The sequence below is a fragment of the Entelurus aequoreus genome, linkage group LG18 (assembly GCF_033978785.1).
Source record: "Entelurus aequoreus isolate RoL-2023_Sb linkage group LG18, RoL_Eaeq_v1.1, whole genome shotgun sequence".
Taxonomy (NCBI): domain Eukaryota; kingdom Metazoa; phylum Chordata; class Actinopteri; order Syngnathiformes; family Syngnathidae; genus Entelurus; species Entelurus aequoreus.
In genome coordinates, this window is record NC_084748.1 from 47,813,017 (window position 1) to 47,836,462 (window position 23,446).

The 23,446-nt window shown below is 33.6% G+C and overlaps 1 protein-coding gene across 1 annotated transcript in view; it reads left to right on the top strand.

Annotated features, from left to right (window-relative positions):
* Positions 1–23,446, top strand: part of septin3 (septin 3) — a 43,490-nt gene that overhangs the window by 10,557 nt on the left and 9,487 nt on the right. Inside the window, exons 2-6 of the mRNA XM_062026224.1 lie at positions 4,176–4,493; positions 4,576–4,704; positions 8,680–8,761; positions 8,890–9,027; positions 20,623–20,740. Of these exons, the coding sequence (XP_061882208.1) occupies positions 4,178–4,493; positions 4,576–4,704; positions 8,680–8,761; positions 8,890–9,027; positions 20,623–20,740 (783 nt within the window). The 5' untranslated portion in view covers positions 4,176–4,177. The remainder of the gene's footprint in view (positions 1–4,175; positions 4,494–4,575; positions 4,705–8,679; positions 8,762–8,889; positions 9,028–20,622; positions 20,741–23,446) is intronic.

Here is a 23,446-nt window from a genome sequence, read left to right on the forward strand (position 1 = left end):
TGTGAAAAATTATGGGCAGTAACAATACCAAGTATGATAGTGGTGTGCAATTTAGGCTACCTAACAAGTCCATCCGATTCTGATTCCTGGTGTGACGATTTAATACAGAATTGATTCTCGATTTACCACCGTTCTCACAACGTATGCTAACTTTTTTCCAAAGGTTTAAACTGGAATATTCCCACACTGGCATTAGGTTTTGTGTTCATTTTGTCCATGTTAGCTGCCACATGCTAACTTTATCCAAAGGTTTAAACTGGAATATTCCTACACTGGTGCGCTGACATTAGGTTTTGTGATAATTTTGTCCATGTTAGCTGCTACATGATAACTTTGTTCCAAAGGCGTTAGGTTTTGTGATCATTTTGTCCATGTTAGCTGCTACATGCTAACTTTGTTCCCAAGGCATTAGGTTTTGTGATAATTTTGTCCATGTTAGCTGCTAAATGCTAACTTTGTTCCAAAGGCGTTAGGTTTTGTGATCATTTTGTCCATGTTAGCTGCTACATGCTAACTTTGTTCCCAAGGCATTAGGTTTTGTGATAATTTTGTCCATGTTAGCTGCTAAATGCTAACTTTGTTCCAAAGGCATTAAGTTTTGTGATCATTTTGTCCATGTTAGCTGCTACATGCTAACTTGGTTCCAAAGGCATTAGGTTTTGTGATCATTTTGTCCATGTTAGCTGCTACATGCTAACTTTGTTCCAAATGTTTAAACTGGAATATTCCCACACCCGGTGCGCTGGCATTAGGTTTTGTGTTAATTTTGTCCATGTTAGCTGCTAAATGCTAACTTTGTTCCAAAGGCATTAAGTTTTGTGATCATTTTGTCCATGTTAGCTGCTACATGCTAACTTTGTTCCAAATGTTTAAACTGGAATATTCCCACACTGGTGCGCTGGCATTAGGTTTTGTGTTAATTTTGTCCATGTTAGCTGCTACATGCTAACTTTGTTCCAAAGGCATTAGGTTTTGTGATCATTTTGTCCATGTTAGCTGCTACATGCTAACTTTGTTCCAAAGGCATTAGGTTTTGTGATCATTTTGTCCATGTTAGCTGCTACATGCTAACTTTGTTCCAAGGGCATTAGGTTTTGTGATCATTTTGTCCATGTTAGCTGCCACATGCTAGCTTTGTTCCAAAGGTTTGAACTGGAATATTCCCACACTGGTGCGCTGGCATTAGGTTTTGTGATAATTTTTTCCATGTTAGCTGCTACATGCTAACTTTGTTCCAAAGGCATTAGGTTTTGTGATAATTTTGTCCATGTTAGCTGCTACATGCTAACTTTGTTCCAAAGGCATTAGGTTTTGTGATCATTTTGTCCATGTTAGCTGCTACATGCTAACTTTGTTCCAAAGGCATTAGGTTTTGTGATCATTTTGTCCATGTTAGCTGCTACATGCTAACTTTGTTCCAAAGGTTTAAACATTTTTTGATTGAAGAAAATTGTTCAGACTTGCAAATTGTGTTTTTTCTTGAAGAAATTGTTTCTTTTACTTGCAAAACTTTTTATTTTTACTTTCAACATTTTTTATTTTTACTCGCAAAAAAATGTTTTTTGTCCTGGAATGGTTTTTATACTTGCGGAAACATGTTTTTTTTTTTTTTTTAATTGCAAATTTTTAAAACTTTTTAAAACTGAAAATCGTTTTTTTCCTTGCAAAAAGTAGTTTTTCTTTACTTGGAAAAAAAATAGTTGTTTCTTTTAACCTGCAAATCGTTTTTTAACTTTCAGAAATTTGTTTTTATACCTACAAAAAATGTTTTGATTGAAGATAATTCTTTAGACTTTTGAATCTCTTTTTTACTTGCAGAAAATTGTTTTTAGACTTGCGAATTGTGTTTTTTCATAAATACATTTTGTTTTGCTAGCAAAAAATTGTGTTTTTAAATGTTTTCGTCTTGTAAATTGTTGATGTACTTGCCGAAAACATGTTTTTTTTAAACTTGCAAATTGTTTTTTACTTGCATTTGTTTTTCTTTTCTTTTTTTACCTCCGAATCATTTTTACTTTTTTTTATTTTTATTTATTTTTAAATTTTTCCTTGGAAAATTGTGTTTTTTACTTGCAAAAAATAGGTTGTTTTTTTACTTTCAGAAAATTGTTTTTATACTTGCAAATAATTTTTTTGAGTGAAGAAAATTATTTTAACTTTAAAATTGCCTTTTTACTTGCAGAAAGTAGTTTTATTACTTGCAAATTGTTTTTTTTACATGAAGAACATCTTTTTTGCTTGCAAATCGTGAGTAAAAACATTTGTGTGTTTGTAGTGTTTTGTCAGTCATTTCCCTCCATACCAACAGTAGACTGTTGCGCCACTAGTGAGGATAGTAAATGTAACTTAAATTAAAGCTGCAAGCAGCGATGGACGGAACCGACTTTGATGGCACATAAAATCCAAACCGGAGCAGTAATTAAAACTCTTTCATCAACTTTTAATCAGAAGGGTTTAATCTCTCTCCTGTGCTAGTTTGAAGCCGACACGACAAACACGCTCAGAGGAGATAATGTTTGAAAAAAGGTGACTGGTTTTTACAAAACTTTTGTTTTGAAGGGGGAATTGCAAACTTCCTGTTGATTTTTGCTGGGGGTTGTCAGTGAATGAAATCTAGGTCTAAGTGAGACCTACATAGAGGTTTTTGTTTCATGTCTCTACGACATTCCTACTGGAAGTTACAGGCAGTTTGGTCTGTGTTTTCTTCCTAGGGGGCGCTAGAGCACAATGTTGAGTTTTGGGGTTGTTGTTTTTTTATTAGATCGCAATTTTTGCCAGTCCTGAAGTGTGTGTCCAGTTTGGTGAGTTTTGAAGCATGTTAAGGGGGTCAAATTATAGCTCAAAGAGGCAAAGGTGACTGTTTTTACAAAACTTTTGTTTTGAAGGGGGAATTGCAAACTTCCTGTTGATTTTTGCTGAAGGATGACAGTGTATGCAATCTAGGTCTAAGTGAGACCTACATAGAGGTTTTTGTTTCATGTCTCTATGACATTCCTACTGGAAGTTACAGGCAGTTTTGTCTGTGTTTTCTTCCTAGGGAGCGCTAGAGCGCAATGTTGAGTTTTGGGGTTGTTGTTTTTTTTATTAGATCGCAATTTTTGCCAGTCCTGAAGTGTGTGTCCAGTTTGGTGAGTTTTGAAGCATGTTAAGGGGGTCAAATTATAGCTTAAAGAGGCAAAGGTGACTGTTTTTACAAAATTTTCGTTTTGAAGGGGGAATTGCAAACTTCCTGTTGATTTTTGCTGAAGGATGTCAGTGTATGCAATCTAGGTCTAAGTGAGACCTACATAGAGGTTTTTGTTTCATGTCTCTACGACATTCCTACTGGAAGTTACAGGCAGTTTTGTCTGTGTTTTCTTCCTAGGGGGCGCTAGAGCGCAATTTTGAGTTTTGGGGCTAGGTTTTTTGATTAGATCGCAATTTTTGCCAGTCCTGATGTGTGTGTCAAATATGGTGAGTTTTGAAGCATGTTAAGGGGGTCAAGTTACAGCTCAAAGAGGCGGCGGTATAATAATAATAAAACCTTACAAATACAATAGGGTCCTCTGTCCCAAAATGACATTCGGTCCCTACAAACGCGCTCAGAGGAGATCATGTTTGAAAAAAGGTGACCGGTTTTTACAAAACTTTTGTTTTGAAGGGGGAATTGCAAACTTCCTGTTGATTTTTGCTGAAGGATGTCAGTGTATGCCATCTAGGTCTAAGTGAGACCTACATAGAGGTTTTTGTTTCATGTCTCTACGACATTCCTACTGGAAGTCACAGGCAGTTTTGTCTGTCTTTTCTTCCTAGGGGGCGCTAGAGCACAATTTTGAGTTTTGGGGCTAGGTTTTTTGATTAGATCGCAATTCTCGCCAGTCCTGATGTGTGTGTCAAATATGGTGAGTTTTGAAGCATGTTAAGGGGGTCAAATTACAGCTCAAAGAGGCGGCGTTATAATAATAATAATAAAACCTTACAAATACAATAGGGTCCTCTGTCCCAAAGGGACATTCGGTCCCTAATAAACGGTTATTTCCCTCCATACCAACAGTTGACTAGTGAGGATACTAAATGTGACATAAAGAAATAGTAGGTGAGGATAAAAAAGATGGCTGCAGAAAGTAGGTGACTGACTGTATCTGTGCTAGCGTCCTACTTCCCCACTTATATTTTTATCCCTCTGTCCTCTGCAGACATGTCGGACATAGTTCCTCCAGAAGTCAGACCCAAACCGGCCGTCCCCGCCAAGCCCCCCAACGTGGGCGCCTCTTCCCCCTCCAACCCCTTCCCTCCCCAGGGCCCGGGCATCGGAGGAGGGGGCGCCCCTCCCAGCGCCATCCCCGTCCCCATCGGGAGTCACGGCCCGGGTCCCGTGGGAGGAGGACACAGCACCTCCCACACCACCAGCGGGGGGTCCACCCTGCTGGGGTACATCGGTATCGACACCATCATCGAGCAGATGAGGAAGAAGACCATGAAGACCGGCTTTGACTTCAACATCATGGTCGTCGGTCAGTGGCTCCGATCGAGTGACAAGAAACGGAAGACTTTGCTTTTTTCAAACATTGTTTGTTTGCTTGGTTGTTCTGTCAGGTCACAGCGGCCTGGGCAAGTCCACGCTGGTCAACACCTTGTTCAAGTCCCAGGTGAGCAGGAGGACCGCGGGCTGGGGCCGAGACGAGAAGATCAACAAGACCGTGGAGATCAGATCAGTGTCTCACGGTGAGTACTCGGAGACTCCACGCTTAATCGCACGCTTCAGGAATGAAATAATAACAACTACTGGCTTGTAGTTACAAACATGGACAGTAGATGGCATTGTCACTCTGTATCAGCTTGCCTGAAAGGGAACTAGGATGATTTTAATTCCAGTATTTTCCAGACTGTAGAGCGCACCGCTATATAAGCCACACCCAATACATTTTAGAAGAAACATTTTTTTACCATTTATTAGTCGCAGATATATATACGTTGTGAAATGAGTTATTTACACAAAAATATTTCGCAAATGTTTGTTTTATACACCTTAATTGTTTCCAAACGGTGTCTGTAACGCGGCAGTAAAACGGCTGATCAAACAAAACAGAAGTCATGGTCATGGACCCACTAGCTGCGCAAGCTAGCTCTCCAATCAGCTAAACAGACTCAATAACTCCACGGTGACGCTTTGGTAAAATTACAAAACTGAAACAATAATAATAAAAAAAAGCACATCCTGCATAAATACATGCTGTACTACATCTTACATACATACATACTGTACTACATCCTACATACTGTACTACATCCTACATACATACATGCTGTACTACATCTTACATACATACATACTGTACTACATCCTACATACATACTGTACTGCATCCTGCATACATACATGCTGTACTACATCTTACATACTGTACTACATCCTACATACATACTGTACTACATCCTACATACATACATGCTGTACTACATCTTACATACATACTGTACTACATCGTACATACATGCATACTGTACTACATCCTACATGCATACTGTACTACATCCTACATACATACTGTACTACATCCTACATACATACATGCTGTACTACATCTTACATACATACATACTGTACTACATCCTACATACATACTGTACTGCATCCTGCATACATACATGCTGTACTACATCTTACATACTGTACTACATCCTACATACATACTGTACTACATCCTACATACATACATGCTGTACTACATCTTACATACATACATACATACTGTACTACATCCTACATACATACTGTACTGCATCCTGCATACATACATGCTGTACTACATCTTACATACTGTACTACATCCTACATACATACTGTACTACATCCTACATACATACATGCTGTACTACATCTTACATACATACTGTACTACATCATACATACATGCATACTGTACTACATCCTACATGCATACTGTACTACATCCTACATACATACTGTACTACATTCTACATACATACATACATACTGTACTACATCTTACATACATACTGTACAATAACCTTTCATACATACATTACTACATACATACACACATACATACACTCATACATATATGCATACACACATACATACATACTGCACTACATCCTGCATACATACATACATACTGTACATACACACATACGTACACTACCGTTCAAAAGTTTGGGGTCACATTGAAATGTCCTTATTTTTGAAGGAAAAGCACTGTACTTTTCAATAAAGATAACTTTAAACTAGTCTTAACTTTAAAAAAATACACTCTATACATAGCTAATGTGGTAAATGACTATTCTAGCTGCAAATGTCTGCTTTTTGGTGCAATATCTACATAGGTGTATAGAGGCCCATTTCCAGCAACTATCACTCCAGTGTTCTAATGGTACAATGTGTTTGCTCATTGGCTCAGAAGGCTAATTGATGATTAGAAAACCCTTGTGCAATCATGTTCACACATCTGAAAACACTTTAGCTCGTTACAGAAGCTACAAAACGGACCTTCCTTTGAGCAGATTGAGTTTCTGGAGCATCACATTTGTGGGGTCAATTAAACGCTCAAAATGGCCAGACAAAGAGAACTTTCATGTGAAACTCCACAGTCTATTCTTGTTCTTAGAAATGAAGGCTATTCCACTAAATTGTTTGGGTGACCCCAAACTTTTGAACGGTGGTGTACGTACGTACATACAAAAATACTCTACATCATTCTGCATACATACATACTCTACTACATCCTGCATACATATGCACATACACACATACATACATACGAACACACATACATACATGCATACATATACACATACATACAAACATACATACATACACACACACACACATGCATACATACATACACACATACATACATACATACATACATACATACATACATACATACATACATACACACATGCATACATACATACATACATACATACATACATACATACACACACACATGCATACACACATACATACATACACACACACATGCATACACACATATGTACATACATAGAAACACACTTGCATACATACACACACACACATACATACATACAGTACATACATACATACATTTATACATACATATACACATACATACAAACATACATACATACACACACACATGCATGCATGCATACACACATACATACATACATACATACACACATACATACATACGAACACACATACATACATGCATACATATACACATACATACAAACATACATACACACACACACATGCATACATACATACACACATACATACATACATACATACATACATACATACAAACATACATACACACACACACATGCATACATACATACACACACACACATGCATACATACATACACACATACATACATACATACATACATACATACATACATACATACATACATACATACATACACACACATGCATACATACATACATACATACACACACACATGCATACACACATACATACATACACACACACATACATAAATACATACATACATACATACATACATACACACACACATGCATACACACATACATACATACACACACACATGCATACATACATATGTACATACATAGAAACACACTTGCATACATACACACACACACACACACACATACATACATACATACATACATACATACATACATATACACATACATACAAACATACATACACACACACATGCATACATGCATACACACATACATACATACACACACATGCTTACATACATACATACACACACATGCATACATACATACATACATACACACACATGCATACACACATACATACATACACACACACATGCATACACACATACATACATACACACACACATGCATACACACATATGTGCATACATAGAAACACACTTGCATACATACACACACACACACACACACACATACATATATACATACATGCATACAAACACACATGCATACATACACACATGCATGCATACATACATACAAACACATACAACCGTACATACAAACACACACACATGCATGCATACATACATACATACATACACACACACATGCATACACACATACATACATACACACACACATGCATACATACATATGTACATACATAGAAACACACTTGCATACATACACACACACACATACATACATATATACATACATGCATACAAACACACATGCATACAAACACACACACATGCATGCATACATACATACAAACACATACAACCATACATACAAACACACACACATGCATGCATACATACATACACACACACATACAACCATACTATACATACATACATACAAACACACACACATGCATGCATACATACATACACACACACATACAACCATACTATACATACATACATACAAACACACACACATGCATGCATACATACATACACACACACATACAACCATACTATACATACATACATACAAACAGACATTATGCATAATGTACAACAGCAGGAAGTTATAGTTAATACATCAGCATTAAAATACATAGTGTACAAAAAGCTGCTCAAACAGCCACCTTCTAACTTAAGTGTATTGTGGTGAATATCTTACTCCTTTTCTCTTTTGTATTTTTTTTAAAATATCATTGTACTTTGTTTGTTACTTTAATTTTGTGGATTGATATATTTCTTCTCTGTATGCACAGTGATCGAGGAGGGCGGCGTGAAGATGAAGCTGACCGTTGTCGACACGCCAGGCTTCGGCGACCAGATCAACAACGACAACTGGTGGGTGAACCTCACACCATCATCACCTCTCAGGGTCTTAGCTCGCTACTTTGTTACTCCTCCGCCTTCATGCTGACGGAGGGTCTTTCAAATCTGCCCGGCTCAGCGTTTTTCCTCCGTGTCCACAGCTGGGAGCCTATTTGCAAGTACGTCAACGAGCAGTATGACAAGTTCCTGAAAGAGGAGGTCAACATCACCAGGAAGAAACGCATCCCCGACACCCGAGTGCACTGCTGCCTCTACTTCATCCCCCCCACTGGACACTCGTAAGTCCCACTAGTACACTGGGTCACATCCACATCTGCTATTTTAAAGAACCATATCCTTATTAGAACCGTATATTCCGGACCATAGGGCGCACCGGATTAAAAGGCGCATTAAAGGCCTACTGAAATGAATTTTTTAAATTCAAACGGGGATAGCAGATCCATTCTGTGTCATACTTGATCATTTCGCGATATTGCCATATTTTTGCTGAAAGGATTTAGTAGAGAACATCGACGATAAAGTTCGCAACTTTTGGTCGCTGATAAAAAAAAAGCCTTGCCTGTACCGGAAGTAGCGTGACGTCACAGGTTTAAGGGCTCCTCGCATTTCCCCATTGTTTACACCGGCAGCGAGAGCGATTCGGACCGAGAAAGCGACGATTACCCCATTAATTTGAGCGAGGATGAAAGATTTGTGGATGAGGAACGTGAGAGTGAAGGACTAGAGTGCAGTGCAGGACGTATCTTTTTTCGCTCTGACCATAACTTAGGTACAAGGGTTCATTGGATTCCACACTTTCTCCTTTTTCTATTGTGGATCACGGATTTGTATTTTAAACCACCTCGGATACTATATCCTCTTGAAAATGAGAGTCGAGAACGCGAAATGGACATTCACAGTGACTTTTATCTCCACGACAATACATCGGCGAAGCTCTTTAGCTACGGAGCTAACGTGATAGCATCGGGCTTAACTGCAGATAGAAACAAAATAAATAAGTCCCTGACTGGAAGGATAGACAGAAGATCAACAATACTATTAAACAATGGACATGTAACTACACGGTTAATGCTTTCCAGCCTGGCGAAGCTTAACAATGCTGTTGCTAACGACGCCATTGAAGCTAACTTAGCTATGGGACCTCACAGAGCTATGATAAAAACATTAGCTATCCACCTACGCCAGCCAGCCCTCATCTGCTCATCAACACCCGTGCTCACCTGCGTTCCAGCGATCGACGGAGCGACGAAGGACTTCACCCGATCATCCATGCGGTCGGCGGCTAGCGTCGGATAGCGCGTCTGCTATCCAAGTCAAAGTCCTCCTGGTTGTGTTGCTGCAGCCAGCCGCTAATACACCGATCCCACCTACAACTTTCTTCTTTGCAGTCTTCATTGTTCATTAAACAAATTGCAAAAGATTCACCAACACAGATGTCCAGAATACTGTGGAATTTTGCGATGAAAACAGAGCTTTTTGTATTGGATACAATGGTGTCCCAATACTTCCGTTTCAACCATTGACGTCACGCGCATACGTCATCATACATAGACATTTTCAACCGGAAGTTTCGCGGGAAATTTAAAATGTCACTTTATAAGTTAACCCGGCCGTATTGGCATGTGTTGCAATGTTAAGATTTCATCATTGATGTATAAACTATCAGACTGCGTGGTCGGTAGTAGTGGCTTTCAGTAGGCCTTTAAAGGAGTCATATTATGAAAGTAAAAGACTTCCTTGTGGTCTACATAACATGTGATGGTGGTTCTTTGCTCAAAATGTTGCATAGATGATGTTTTACACATCATCTTCAAGTCTCTTTCTTACAGTCGCTTCTTGTGGGCGATCTTATTTACGTGCCTCCACTTCGACATCTTTGTTGTAGCGGTGTAGCGTGCAAGGACGGTAGTGGAAGAAGTGTCAAAAGATGGCGCTAACTATTTGAATGACATTCAGACTTTACTTCAATCAATAACGGAGCAGCATCTCCTCATCCGTGGCTCACTAGTGCAACAACAACAACGCCCGAAATGTGTCCCGTGAAAAACCGTCCCACCGGAACTCTCTAATAACTAAAGTTCCTTGGGTGAATAATGTAAACTCACTACACCGGTATGTTTTAGTGCTTTCATGGTGAGTTTACCGACCGATATAAGTAAGAACTTTACACTACTTTATATTAGAAATGGCAACAGCGGAGGATGAAAGTCACATAACAAGAAGATCGAGAAAAAGAAGAAGATTATCGACTACTGGGTTGTCATTGACTACAAAGGCGGACATGCACAAATTTTCAGGACTTATGCAGATCCCAAATACACATCAGCAAGTACCAGAAGGTAAGAAAAGTTGCTTTTGCATAATATTGCGAAACAAAACGCCAGATAATATGTCTTACCTTATACCAGGGGTCACCAACCTTTTTGAAACCAAGAGCTACTTCTTAGGTAGTGATTAATGCGAAGGGCTACCAGTTTGATACACACTTAGATACATTGCCAGAAATAGCCAATTTGCTCAATTTACCTTTAACTCTATGTTATTATTAATAATTAATGATATTTACACTTAATTAAACGGTTTAAAAGAGGCGAAAACACGAAAAAAATGACAATTAAATTTGGAAACATAGTTTATCTTCAATTTCGACTCTTTAAAATTCAAAATTCAACCGAAAAAAAGAAGAGAAAAACTAGCTAATTCGAATCTTTTTGAAAAAATTAAAAAAAGAATTTATGGAACATCATTAGTAATTTTTCCTGATTAATTTATTTTAATTAATTTTAGAATTTTGATGACATGTTTTAAATAGGTTAAAATCCAATCTGCACTTTGTTAGAATATATAACAAATTGGACCAAGCTATATTTCTAACAAAGACAAATCAATATTTCTTCTAGATTTTCCAGAACAAAAATTTTAAAAGAAATTCAAAAGACATTGAAATAAGATTTAAATTTGATTCTACAGATTTTCTAGATTTGCGAGAATAATTTTTTTGAATTTTAATAATAATAAGTTTGAAGAAATATTTCACAAATATTCTTTGTCGAAAAAACAGAGGCTAAAATGAAGAATTAAATTAAAATGTATTTATTATTCTTTACAATAGAAAAAATAAATTTACTTGAACATTGATTTAAATTGTCAGGAAAGAAGAGGAAGGAATTTAAAAAGTAAAAAGGTATATGTGTTTAAAAATCCTAAAATCATTTTTAAAGTTGTATTTTTTCTCTAAAATTGTCTTTCTGAAAGTTATAAGAAGCAAAGTAAAAAAAATTAATGAATTTATTTAAACAAGTGAAGACCAAGTCTTTAAAATATTTTCTTGGATTTTCAAATTCTATTTGAGTTTTGTCTCTCTTAGAATTAAAAATGTCGGGCAAAGCGAGACCAGCTTGCTAGTAAATAAATAACATTTAAAAAATAGAGGCAGCTCACTGGTAAGTGCTGCTATTTGAGCTATTTTTAGAACAGGCCAGCGGGCTACTCATCTGGTCCTTATGGGTGACCTGGTGCCCGCGGGCACCACGTTGGTGACCCCTGCCTTATACACACACCATAATAACACTCCTATGTTGAAGCACAGTACAATCCATCAAGCGGTGTGGCTTCATAGCTTACAAAAGTCCTACTAAAACATTTTGATACATTTTTGATCGCCGTGTGTAATGTTCTATATTTCCAATGGAACATACTGTATAAAATGTTGGTGTTGTTTACTTGGGTCGTATCGCAGTCTACACGTATCTTATATGTGTGACTGCCATCATATTGCAGTCTACACATATCTTTTATGTATGACTGCCATCTACTGGTCACACTTATCATTACACCATGTACCAAATAAAATAGCTCCAAGGTCGGTAAGCACAATCAGTATGATTCCATACATTAGTCACACCGGGTTATAAGGCGCACTGTCGAGTTTTAAGAACATTTAAGGATTTTAAGTGCACCTTATAGTTTAAAAAAATATGGTAGTCAAGGATGTCAATATCCGATATTTGTTATTCAACTTCCATCAATCCATCCATTTCCTACCGCTTGTCCCTTTTTGAGGTCGCGGGGGGGTGCTGGAGCCTATCTCAGCTGCATTCGGGTTATTACACATAAATATTATATGTCAATAAACATCTGGAAGTTGTTTTTGAACATTATTTGTAGGAAAGGTGTGACCAGTAGTGACATAATCTTTGATGTTGTGTTTAATTTTTTAACATCAAACACATTTATTTGGTGTGTCTAAGAGGAACATCAACATTCTATTTCAAAATATGGAACAACTCTTGGGAAAATTTGTAAAAATATGACATTTCTCTTCATCACAATAACTCATTTGCTCCATTTTATGACACTTTAAAACACAAATGCATCGTAAAGTTTCTGAAATATGACAAACATTTCAATGAAAACTGTTTTGGGCTCCTTCACGTAGATTATAGTTGAGACTAGGGTTGTCCCGATACCAATATTTTGGTGCCGGTACTGGTACCAAAATGTATTTAGATACTTTTCTATATAAAGGGGACCACAAAAAATGTCATTATTAGCTTTATTTTAACAAAAAAATCTTCGGGTACATGAAATTTATGTTTATTATTGTCATTTAGTCCTTAAATAAAATAGTGAACGTACTAGACAACTGGTCTTTTAGTAGTAAGTAAACCAACAAAGACTCCTAATTAGTCTGCAGTAACATATTGTGTCATTTATACACCTATTATTTTGTACACATTATGAGGGACAAACTGTAAAAATGTGTTATTAATCTACTAGTTAATTTACTGTTAATATCTGCTTATTTTCTGTTTTAACATGTTCTATCTACACTTCTGTTAAAATGTAATAATCACTTATTCTTCTCTTCTTTGATACTTTACATTAGTTTTGGATGATACCACACATTTAGGTATGGATCCGATACCAAGTAGTTACAGGATCATACATTGGTCATATTCAAAGTCTTCATGTGTCCAGGGACGTATTTACTGACTTTATAAACATAATATGATTTTTTTTTAAAGGAATAAAGATTTTGTGATGATAAAAAATATTTAAGTAATCACAGTAGTATCGACTAGATACGCTCCTGTACTTGGTATCATTACAGTGGATGTCAGGTGTAGATCCACCCATGGCGTTTGTTTACATTGTGACGCCGGTGAGCTATTGTATCCTCCTATGGTGTGTAGTGAAGCATGTTTAGCAATTCCTCGTCCTGCAGTGATAATGATACTTGTAAGAAACTTACTTTATTTGTCGCCATGGAGACAAGGATTAGTGATTTAGAAGTAGCTAAAACATTGCAGACTGTGGATGGACATTATCCGCTAAAGCACCTCTTCCTGAGGGTGTTTCAGTGTTATAACTTCACCTTTATCGTTCTTTCTACACACTGTGTCTGCTTGTAAGTACTCTGTGTGTGTGTCGCTGCCGAACATGCTCCTCCGCTCGTAAAACCAACAATGACACGACGGGGAGGCGGGGGATGGTACTTTTTAGAGGCGGTATAGTACCAAATATGATTAATACTGTACCAATACAGTGTTTCCCATAAACTGCCAAGATACCCGTGGCTGTGGGGGCGTGGCTATGGGCGTGGTCACCATGCCATCATCGAGTAATTTGCATAATTTACTACAATGATATGATTTTCTCTAAAAAGGCTCAAAAAATGTATACTTACTAATTAATAATAACAGTTTTGTTTTAAACGTCCATCCATCCATCCATTTTACAATATAATTACAACACTTTATGTACATATTTATATACAGATTTGAACAATAAGTTATTCACTGAAATATATTTATTAATTGTGGTTCTTACAAAAAATATATCTTATAAAATATAAAAGCTAAAATGTCTCTTAAAGCTCTGCCCCTTTAATTAATGCATACTAAATAATTTAACTTTAGCCTACTACTACAACCATATTATTTACCAGCAACATAAAGTGAAACAGAGGCAGAGGTGTCCTGCCACAGTCAGTAACAAATAAACAGAAAACAGTAGTGGTCAAATACAAAGAAGGCCAGGACAGAAAAAAAATATATATATATATTTGTGGCGGACGTAATTCTTTCGTGGCGGGCCGCCACAAATAAATGAATGTGTGGGAAACACTGCAATACCCTAATTGAGACATTTTTCAAGATGGCTGACATTTCTTACAGAAAGTATGAGAATGTGTGAGCTGCTTCCTGCTCTTCTGTATTTATATAATCATCTCGTACTTGTTAAAATATTTACACAAAGTTTGGATATCATTTCTGTCGTCTTCACGTCCATCCGTCTCTGTCGCGTTATTCGACTGAATGACGGAACATGAAACTCGTGGCGCTCCTTTAATGAGCGCACGCGCCGAGTGCTGCGGGCGGAGGCTTGTCCAGCAGACGCTGTCGCTGCAGTAGCGAAAACGAAAGAGAACTGCGAAAGAAGGACAAAAACTGGATTTCCCTGCCAAAAATGGTAGTTTTGACCGGTTAAGCAGAGGAGACGTTATGTACAGGCGACCAACGCTGCAGGAGGGAGAGAAAAAGGGGAGGATGCGTGGCCACGTGAACGCTATGTATCGTATTTTCCGGACTGAGCCGCACCCACTAAATTTTAGAAGAAAAAAAATATTTTTCCATATATAAGCCGCAGATATATACGTTGTGAAATGAGTTATTTACACAGAAATATTATGTAAATGTTTATTTATATACCTTAATTGTTTCCACACAATGTCAACTTCCGGTTGAAAGCACCAAATGGAAGGACTATGCAGCACCTGCAGTGAGCGAACGCAACAAAAAGATGGCGCCATAGCACAAATAAAACATATTCTCAGTATTTTTTTGGTTTTTTTTTAAACTTTTTAAATTATTGCCTCCAGTAAAGAACAATCCATAAATCAGCCTCTCCGTTTTATAAGCCGCAGGGTTCAAAGTGTAGGAAAAAGCTAGCGGCTTATAGTCTGGAGTTTAGGGTATATTTGGTATCTGATAATGTTGTAAAAAGAACAAATAATCAAACATTTTTAAAAAAGGCCGATACCGATAAAAAAGACGATAATCGGTGGATCTCTAATTGAGACTAAGAGAATGTTTGCAGTCTTGTCCTTCAGAGAGAAACTAGACCTGACAAAAAATGTTTTTTTTTAACCTGCAAATAATTTTTTTTTACTTTCAGAAAATTGTTTTTATACTTACAAAAACATTTTTTGATTGAAGAAAATGGTTGGCTTTTGAATCGCTTTTTACTTGCAAATGTTTTTTGTTTTTTTTACCTAAGAATCGTTTTTTAACTTGTAAAAAAAGTTGTTTCTTTCAACAAAAAAAATTGTTTACTTGTTAAAAAAAATGGGTTTTTTTAACCTGCTAATCGCTTTTTTACTTGCAGAAAATAGTTTTTAGAATTGTGTTTTTTCTTAAATAAATAGCAAAGAATTTTATCTTTACTTGCCCCAAAAATTTTTGGTCTTGAGAATTGTTTTTATACTTGCAGAAACATGTTTTTTTTTGTTGTGAATTGTTTTTTTAACTTGCAAATGTATTTATTTTTACCTAAGAAAGTTTTCTTACTTTGCAAAAAATTTATTACTTGCAAAAAAATATTTTTTACTTGTAAAAAATAGTTCTTTTTTAACCTGTAAATCGTTTTTTTTTACTTGCAAAAAAGACATTTGGATTGAAGAAAATTTTTACTTGCAGAAAATAGTTTTTAGACTTGCTAATTGTGTTTTTTCTTGAAGAAATAGTTTATTTTACTAGCAAATAATTTTATTTTTACCTGCAAAAAAATGTTTGTCTTAAGAATTGTTTTTTCACTTGTGGAAACATGTTTTTTTACTTGCAAAATTATATATTTTTTAACCTGCATATCGTGTTTTAACTTTCGAAAAATTGTTTTCATACTTACAAAAAAAATTTTGATTGAAGAAAATTGTTTAGACTTTTCTTACTTGCAGAAAATAGATTTTAGATTTGCGAATTGTGTTTTTTCATGAATAAATAGTTTATTTTATTAGCAAAGAATATTATCTTTACTTTCCCCCAAAACATTTTTGTCTTGAGAATTGTTTTTATACTTACAAAAACATTTTTTGATTGAAGAAAATGGTTGGCTTTTGAATCGCCTTTTTACTTGCAAATGTTTTATTTTTTTTTACCTAAGAATCGTTTTTTAACTTGTAAAAAAAGTTGTTTCTTTCAACAAAAAAAAATTGTTTACTTGTAAAAAAATAGTGTTTTTTAACCTGCTAATCGCTTTTTTACTTGCAGAAAATTGTTTTTAGACTTGTGAATTGTGTTTTTTCTTAAATAAATAGCAAAGAATTTTATCTTTACTTGCCCAAAAAATGTTTTGGTCTTGAGAATTGTTTTTATACTTGCGAAAACATGTTTTTTATAGTTGCGAATCGTTTTTTTACTTGCAGATGTATTTATTTTTACCTAAGAAAGTTTTCTTACTTTGCAAAAAATGTATTACTTGCAAAAAAATATTTTTTACTTGTAAAAAATAGTTTTTTTTTAACCTGTAAATCGGTTTTTTTTACTTGCAAAAAAATTGTTTTTATACTTACAAAAAGAAATTTGGATTGAAGAACATTTTTACTTGCAGAAAATAGTTTTTAGACTTGCTAATTGTGTTTTTTCTTGAAGAAATAGTTTATTTTACTAGCAAATAATTTTATTTTTACCTGCAAAAAAATGTTTGTCTTAAGGATTGTTTTTTTTACTTGCAAAATTATATATTTTTTAACCTGCATATCGTGTTTTAACTTTCGAAAAATTGTTTTTATCCTTACAAAAAAAATTTGATTGAAGAAAATTGTTTAGACTTTTCTTACTTGCAGAAAATAGTTTTTAGATTTGCGAATTGTGTATTTTCATGAATAAATAGTTTATTTTTTTAGCAAAGAATATTATCTTTACTTTCCCCCAAAACATTTTTGTCTTGAGAATTGTTTTTATACTTACAAAAACATTTTTTGATTGAAGAAAATGGTTGGCTTTTGAATCGCTTTTTTACTTGCAAATGTTTTATTTTTTTTTACCTAAGAATCGTTTTTTAACTTGTAAAAAAAGTTGTTTCTTTCAACAAAAAAAAATTGTTTACTTGTAAAAAATAGTGTTTTTTAACCTGCTAATCGCTTTTTTACTTGCAGAAAATAGTTTTTAGACTTGTGAATTGTGTTTTTTCTTAAATAAATAGCAAAGAATTTTATCTTTACTTGCCCAAAAAATGTTTTGGTCTTGAGAATTGTTTTTATACTTGCGAAAACATGTTTTTTTTAGTTGCGAATCGTTTTTTTACTTGCAGATGTATTTATTTTTACCTAAGAAAGTTTTCTTACTTTGCAAAAAATTTATTACTTGCAAAAAAATATTTTTTACTTGTAAAAAATAGTTCTTTTTTAACCTGTAAATCTTTTTTTTTTACTTGCAAAAAAATTGTTTTTATACTTACAAAAAGAAATTTGGATTGAAGAACATTTTTACTTGCAGAAAATAGTTTTTAGACTTGCTAATTGTGTTTTTTCTTGAAGAAATAGTTTATTTTACTAGCAAATAATTTTATTTTTACCTGCAAAAAAATGTTTGTCTTAAGGATTGTTTTTTTACTTGCAAAATTATATATTTTTTAACCTGCATATCGTGTTTTAACTTTCGAAAAATTGTTTTTATCCTTACAAAAAAAATTTGATTGAAGAAAATTGTTTAGACTTTTCTTACTTGCAGAAAATAGTTTTTAGATTTGCGAATTGTGTATTTTCATGAATAAATAGTTAATTTTTTTAGCAAAGAATATTATCTTTACTTTCCCCCAAAACATTTTTGTCTTGAGAATTGTTTTTATACTTACAAAAACATTTTTTGATTGAAGAAAATTGTTTAGACTTTTGAATCGCTTTTTTACTTGCAGAAATTTTTTTTTAGACTTGTGAATTGTGTTTTTTGTTAAATAGTTTATTTTATTATCAAAGAATTTTATCTTTACTTGCAAAAAAATTGTTTTGTCTTGAGAATTGTTTTAATACTTGCGGAAACATGTTTTTTTTAGTTTTTTTTACTTGCGAATCGTTTTTTTACTTGCAAATTTATTTATTTTTACCTAAGAATGTTTTCTTACTTTGAAAAAAATGTATTACTTGCAAAAAAAAATGTTTTACTTGTAAAAATAGGTGTTTCTTTTAACCGGTAAATCGTTTTTTTTACTTTCAAAAAATAGTTTTTATACTTACACAAAGAAATTTAGATTGAAGAAATATTTTTCTCTACAATGAGGGGGCGACATGTCCAGGGTGGACCCCGCCTTCCGCCCGATTGTAGCTGAGATAGGCTCCAGCACCCCCTGCTACCCCGAAGGGAATAAGCGGTAGAAAATGGATGGATGGATGGAAAATTTTTACTTGCAGAAAATAGTTTCAAGACTTGCTAATTGTGTTTTTTCTTGAAGAAATAGTTTCTTTTACTAGCAAATAATTTTATTTTTACTTGCAAAAAAAAATGTTTGTCTTGAGAATTGTTTTTTTACTTGCGGAAACATGTTTTTTTACTTGCAAAATTATGATTTTTTTTTAACCTACATATTGTTTTTTTACTTTCGAAAAACATTTTTTGATTGAAGACAATGGTTTAGACTTTTGAATCGCTTTTTTACTTGCAAATTTTGTATATTTCTTTACCTAAGAATCGTTTTTTTACTTGAAAAAAAAGTTGTTTCTTTCAAGAAAAAAATATTTTTTTTACCTGTAAAAAATACGGTTTTTAACCTGCCAATCGTTTTTTTACTTTCAAAAAATTGTTTTTATACTTACAAAAAAATGTTTTTGATTGAAGAAAATTGTTTAGACTTTTGAATCTCTTTTTTACTTGCAGAAAATTGTTTTTAGACTTGTGAATTGGGTTTTTTCTTAAATAGTTTATTTTTTTATGAAAGAATTGTATATTTACTTGCAAAACCATTTTTTGTCTTGAGAATTGTTTTTATACTTGCGGAAACATGTTTTTTTTGTTTTTTTACGAATCGTTTTTTTACTTGCAAATTTATTTATTTTTACCTAAGAATGTTTTCTTACTTTGAAAAAAATGTATTACTTGCAAAAAAAATGTTTTACTTGTAAAAAATAGTTGTTTCTTTTAACCGGTAAATCGTTTTTTTTTACTTTCAAAAAATAGTTTTTATCCTTACAAAAAGAAATTTGGATTGAAGAAAATTTTTTCTCTGCGATGAGGTGGCGACATGTCCAGGGTGTACCCTGCCTTCCGCCCGATTATAGCTGAGATTTTATTTTTACTTGCAAAAAAAAAAAGTTTGTCTTGAGAATTTTTTTTTACTTGCAAAATTATAAAAAAAATTTAACCTACTTTCGAAAAATAGTTTTTATACTTACAAAAACATTTTTTGATTGAAGACAATGGTTTAGACTTTTGAATCGCTTTTTTACTTGCAAATTTTGTATTTTTTTTTACCTAAGAATCGTTTTTTTACTTGGAAAAAAAGTAGTTTCTTTCAAGAAAAAAATATTTTTTTTACCTGTAAAAAATACGGTTTTTAACCTGCTAATAATTTTTTTACTTTCAAAAAATTGTTTTTATACTTACAAAAAAATGTTTTTGATTGAAGAAAATTGTTTAGACTTTTGAATCTCTTTTTTACTTGCAAAAAATTGTGAATTGTGTTTTTTCTTAAATAAATAGTTTATTTTATTAGCAAATAATTTTATCTTTACTTGCCCAAAAAAAATTTTTTGTCTTGAGAATTGTTTGTGTACTTGTGGAAACATGTTGTTTTTCTCTCTATAAATCCATGGAGAGTTTCACTCTCTTAAGTCACTTCCTGACTTTTTTTTTGTGTTCTTTCCCTCCCGGACGCGGCAGACTGCGGCAGCTGGACGTGGAGTTCATGAAGCGCCTGAGTCACTCGGTCAACATCATCCCCGTCATCGCCAAGGCCGACACCATGACGCCCGAGGAGAGGCACGACTTCAAACAGCACGTGAGTTTTTCACCGTCCAAAAACCTCAAAAGGTTCTTAAAAATGGACTGAAGGACGTGTGATGACGTCGTCCATTACTCACAAGCATTAAGCACGACGCAGGAAAAATGTAAATACTGTCCGGGTGTACTGTTCATGTGATTTCTTAGTTTTAATAAGTGTGCAAAACAAATTCAGGAGAAAAAAAACGTTTTGCATTGTCATTGTGAAGTATTTTGTGTAGAATTTCGAGGACAAAAATTATTGTTTGCATTTTGGAATAAGGCTGTAACATAACATAATGTGGAAAAAGTGAAGCGCTGTGAATACTTTTCAGATTCACCGTATATGTGATATTTCTATTTTATTTTTTTAATAAATTTTCAAAATATACTTTTACAAATTGTCATTAAACAGCGTTGTGTGTAGAATTTTGAGGCGGAAATGAATTTATTCCATTTTGAAAACGGGCTGTGACATAACAAAATGTGGAAAAAGTGAAGCGCTCCTAATACTTTCCAGGTGCACTGTAGGTGTGCTTTCTTAGATTTTTTTTTTTAAAATAATTTAAAAAAACAAAACCTTTTGCATTATCATTATGGGGTATTGTGTGCAGAATTTTGAGGACGAACATGTTGTTTTTTGTATTTTGGAATAAGACTGTAACATAACTAAATGTGGAAAAGTGAAACGCTGTGAATACTTTCCAGGTGCACTGTATATGTGATTACTTAGTGTTTTATGTTTAATACCTTTTTTTAAAATTATTTAAAAAAAACTTTTGCATTATTATTATGGAGTATTGTGTGTAGAATTTTGAGGACAAAAATATATTTATTTAATTTTGGAATAAGGCTGTAACAAAAGTAAATGTGGAAAAAGGAAGCGCTCTTAATACTTTTCAGATGCACTGTATATGTGATTTCTTTGTTTAATTTTTAATTTTAAAAAATGTAATTCCTAAAAAATAAACTTTTGCGTTATTATTATTGAGTATTGTGTGTAGAATTTTGAGGACAAAAAATACTTTATTTAATTTTGGAATAAGGCTGTAACATAACTAAATGTGGAAAAGTGAAGCACTGTGAATATTTTCCAGGTGCACTGTATACGTGATTTCTTAGTGTTTTCTTTTTAATACATTTTTTTTTAATTCCTAAAAAAAAACAATTTTGCATTATTATTATGGAGTATTGTGTGTAGAATTTTGAGGACAAAAATCTATTTATTTAATTTTGGAATAAGGCTGTAACAAAAGTAAATGTGGAAAAAAGGAAGCGATCTTAATACTTTTCAGATGCACTTTATATGTGATTTCTTAGATTTTTTTTTTTTATTACATTTTCTAAAAATAATTATTTTTTTTTAAAGAAAAAACTTTTGCATTATCATTATGAGGTATTGTGTGTAGAATTTTGAGGACAAAAATGAATGTATTTAATTTTGGAATAAGGCTGTAACATAACTAAATGTGGAAAAGTGAAGCACTGTGAATATTTTCCAGGTGCACTGTATACGTGATTTCTTAGTGTTTTCTTTTTAATAATTTTTTTTAAATTCCTAAAAAAAACAACTTTGCATTGTTATTATGGAGTATTGTGTGTAGAATTTTGAGGACAAAAATTACTTTATTTAGTTTTGGAATAAGGCTGTAACATAACTAAATGTGGAAAAGTGAAGCACTGTGAATATTTTCCAAGTGCACTGTAAATGTGATTTCTTAGTTTTATTTTTAATTTAAAAAAAAAAACTAAATTAAAAAAAAAAAACTTTTGCATATAATGGGGTATTGTGTGTAGAATTTTGAGGATAAAAATTAATTTATTTAATTTTGGAATAAGGCTGTAACAAAACTAAATGTGGAAAAATGAAGCACTCTCAATACTTTCCTGATGCACTGTAGATGTGATTTTTTTTTTGTGTTAGTTTTATTAAATTTGCAAAAAAATAAAAAAATAAACTTTTCACATTGTCATGATGGGGTGTTGGGTGTAGAATTTTGAGGACAACATTTTTTTGTTTGTCTTTTCCATTTTGGAATAAGGCTGTAACATAACTAAAGTGGAAAAGTGAAGCACTGTGAATATTTTCCAGGTGCACTGTATACGTGATGTCTTAGTTTTATTTTTAATACATTTTTTAAAAATTCCTAAAAAAAACAACCTTGTGCATTATTATTATGGAGTTTTACTTAAAATTGTAAGCACAATAGTGTGTAGAATTTTGAGGACAAAAATGAATTAATTTAATTTCGGAATAAGGCTGTAACATTACTAAATGTGGAAAAGTGAAGCACTCTCCATACTTTCCCAATGCACTGTAGATGTGAATTCTTAGATTTTTTTAAAAATTCCTAAAAAAAACCTTTTGCATTATTATTATGGAGTTTTGTGTGTAGAATTTTGAGGACAAAAATGAATTCATTTAATTTTGGAATAAGGCTGTAACAAAACTAAATGTGGAAAAATGAAGCACTCTCAATATTTTCCAGATGCACTGTAGATGTGATTTTTTTTGTGTTAGTTTTATTAAATTTGCAAAAAAATCTAAATAAAAACCAAAAAACAACCTTGTGCATTATTATTATGGAGTTTTACTTAAAATTCTACTCACAATAGTGTGTAGAATTTTAAGGACAAAAATTAATTAATTTAATTTCGGAATAAGGCTGTAACATTACTAAATGTGGAAAAGTGAAGCACTCTCCATACTTTCCCAATGCACTGT